Source organism: Limulus polyphemus, unplaced genomic scaffold (assembly GCF_000517525.1).
Source record: "Limulus polyphemus unplaced genomic scaffold, Limulus_polyphemus-2.1.2 Scaffold110, whole genome shotgun sequence".
In the NCBI taxonomy this organism is placed as follows: domain Eukaryota; kingdom Metazoa; phylum Arthropoda; class Merostomata; order Xiphosura; family Limulidae; genus Limulus; species Limulus polyphemus.
In genome coordinates, this window is record NW_013665720.1 from 913918 (window position 1) to 917004 (window position 3087).

General features: G+C 38.6%; 1 protein-coding gene across 2 annotated transcripts in view; it reads left to right on the forward strand.

Annotated features, from left to right (window-relative positions):
* The window catches only part of LOC106471143 (thyroid adenoma-associated protein homolog), a 239364-nt gene that overhangs the window by 42510 nt on the left and 193767 nt on the right, over positions 1–3087 (forward strand). For both annotated transcript variants that reach the window (XM_022400635.1, XM_022400640.1), the window contains one exon: positions 597–682. In XM_022400635.1, coding sequence (XP_022256343.1) covers positions 597–682 — 86 coding nt within the window. The remainder of the gene's footprint in view (positions 1–596; positions 683–3087) is intronic.

Sequence of the window (3087 nt, forward strand, 5' to 3'; positions counted from 1 at the left end):
GAAATGGATGAATTTTGTATAACAATTGGAAAATTAACTTTTTTGTTATTATCAATATTTTAGCAGCCTTAGCCATTGAGATGGCGACTCCCAATCTGAGGGTCCCGGGTTCGAATCCCCGTTACAACAAACATGCTCGCCCTTTCAGCCGTGGGGGCATTATAATGTGATGGTCAATCCCACTATTCGTTGGTAAAAGAGTAGCCCAAAAGTTGTCTATGGGTGGTGTTGACTAGCTGCTTTCCCTCTAGTCTTACACTGCTACATTAAGGACGGCTAATGCAGATGACCCTCGTGTAGCTTTGCACGTAATAAAAAAAAACAACAAAAAAACAAAAACAAGCCATTAAGATAGAAAGTCTTAAGTATTGTTTCAAGAACACCCACCCACTATTACTTTGTTTTATACTTGCAGAGTATACACAAGTAATACTAATGTATTGAGGTTATACACAAATCTGAAGTATCAGGTAATACATAATTTGTATGTAGTTCAGTTTTTTTATTTTTTAGATATAAATACCCATTTCAAATCTCATTTTAGTTGGGATAGAATAGAGTTGTACTGTAGTTTGATATATTTTATTTGACTTTAGATCTAACCACATTGAATTGCAAAGTGAATGCAGGGATTGCATTTAGTCTGATAATAAAGGCTTTTGTTGGAGAGGAAATAGGCAAGGTAAGCTAGCAAACATTTTTTAGTAGTGAGTTGGTTTTATAAAAACAAGCTTTACAGCTACAGTGATTTTACTGTGAAAAAAAAAATTCAAAAAGCATTAATATTCACTTTATAACTTATTGTACATTGTTAACTGTTAATTAAATTCTAGGTAGGGAAAGAATGATACTTCAAAGATAAATCTGTTTACTTCTCAGTACCATGTGACCTGTAAATATTTATATTTTCCAATAATTCATTAATTATTCTTGTAGTATGAAAACAATCTTTTTTGTTTTTTATAAGTCCAGATTCATCCTCCAGAATAGACTAGGTCTTTATGGTATTTTACTAAATCATATCTTCTCTCACACTACAGCTATTACTCTACTGCCAGGGTTTTTTATTTTGCCTGTCTAGACATTATTCTGATTTTTTTCTCACTTACTCCAATCTTTTAAACTCCTACTGGACATTCTGGAGAAAATTTAGATTCACTTTTTCCTGCATTTTCTATTATTTTGTTGGCTTCTGAGGAAACCACTTTGGGATAAGCTGCCTCAGGCTAGTTTTCTTCAGTTGGTCCATCGAGTGTATGATGTTTTGAGTCTTTCCCCAAGTTGCTTTTGAGCCTGCATCTTACTTGATGGCTGAAAGGTATGGGAGTGAATACTTAGTTTTCCCTCCATCCACTGACATTGTGGTTCATGCAGGGATGTTTACTGCTCAGTTACCTAAAGGGACAGCTATGCCTTATCTGTCATGATTGTCAGAACTACGTGACTTAGCTAAACAGCTCCAGTGGAATCATATTCTGACTATAAAATAATACATTCTCTCCTAGGAATTAGGGGTTCTAGAGTGGACTCTATAGTTAACATGAATAGATCAATGCCCCTTGATGGGACAGCAGTAACTCTACGAATTTACAGCTCTAAAGACCAATGTGTTGTTTTCCTAAAACTAAACTTTGTTGGAACACTCTCAGGATCACCAAGTCCATTAATGACAAGCTGGACCCATTGTTAGCATGCACATTGGTTTGATTTTTGGCTTCTACATTCACCCCTGTTGTCGTTGATGTCTCGATTTTCATCAGCTCATACAGGGGGGTCATAGTTCCCAACCCCTGACATCAGCCCCTTGGTCCATGGACACCCAGAACAGCTTTTATCCATATCCAAGGGTTTTTCTGCATGGTTGGAATACCATCAGCATTGTCAGTAATTATTGTATACCTCCAGGGTCTGTGGGAGCTCGTCTCTGACAATTTCTGGAAGTGTGGTAAACCTTAACCACGGATCCATGGGCACTATAGGTCGTTGAGTCAGAATTGGTCAGTAAGTTCACATCTTTCCCACCATTATCCACCCAACCTGTAGGGTTTCTGTTTCCAGAATATCCTCAGATTTTGAAACTTAGTTCTGGATATCAGAGTATGATTGATCTGGAGATAGAGAGTCATGCCAGTTCTTCCGGGGTTTTATTTCCATCTGTTTGTTGGGCCCAAGAAGACAGAAGATTGACATCCAGTCATTGATTTTTCTTGTCTATATCAATTCTTACAATCTCCAAAGTTCACAAGTGACTCATTTTTCACTCTGAGTTGACATATTATATTAGGATTGTGGATGCCAAGTTTGATTTAATCAGCTCCTACCTGGTGTCCTGTCACTATTGGAGATTTTTGTGCACAAGGAGCAGGTACTGCAGTTCATGGTTTTTACCTTCAGACTAGCATTGGCACCACATGGATTCTGTTGAATCATACAAATGTTTTCTCGTAACCTCCATTCCCTAGCCCTGTACACACATTAGTTCACAGATGACTGGTTACTGCTGGCACCATCTTGTCAAATGTCAGAACGTTACACCTGGATTCTACTTTCAGAAACAACCTAGGCAGGCTTCACTTTCATTCATCTATTGTTGCTCCAATTCAGTATGTCATCAGTCTGGGTATTTTTTCATCACGTATCCCAGTCGGGCTCAGCCAACTCCCATCCAGCTCAATGCTATGGAACAGGAAGCTCCACTGTTACACACCTCTCCTTCTCCCACTGTACAAATGGTTCTTTCTCTTTTGGAAATGTGGGCATCACTTGAATCCATCATGCTTTTAGGACAAGCTCACAAGAGATCCTGTCACTGGTCTTTATGTGATTAAGGGATCATAAAAATCGATACACTGGTTTCTCAGTTTGCTTTGATCTTGAGAGGTTGTTAGAACGGGACAATACTAAGATATGGGTTTCTTTGCTACCACCTCATCCAGAGATCCATCTCTTCACGAATGCCTTGCCTTAAGGAAGGGGGTGCATATTTCAACAGTCAGGAATTCCAAAGTCTATGCACAGATGATGAGACTTCCCTACGAAATGTTTCAGACCTTCTTGCACTTCAAAAATGATGACTCATGGTCTGGG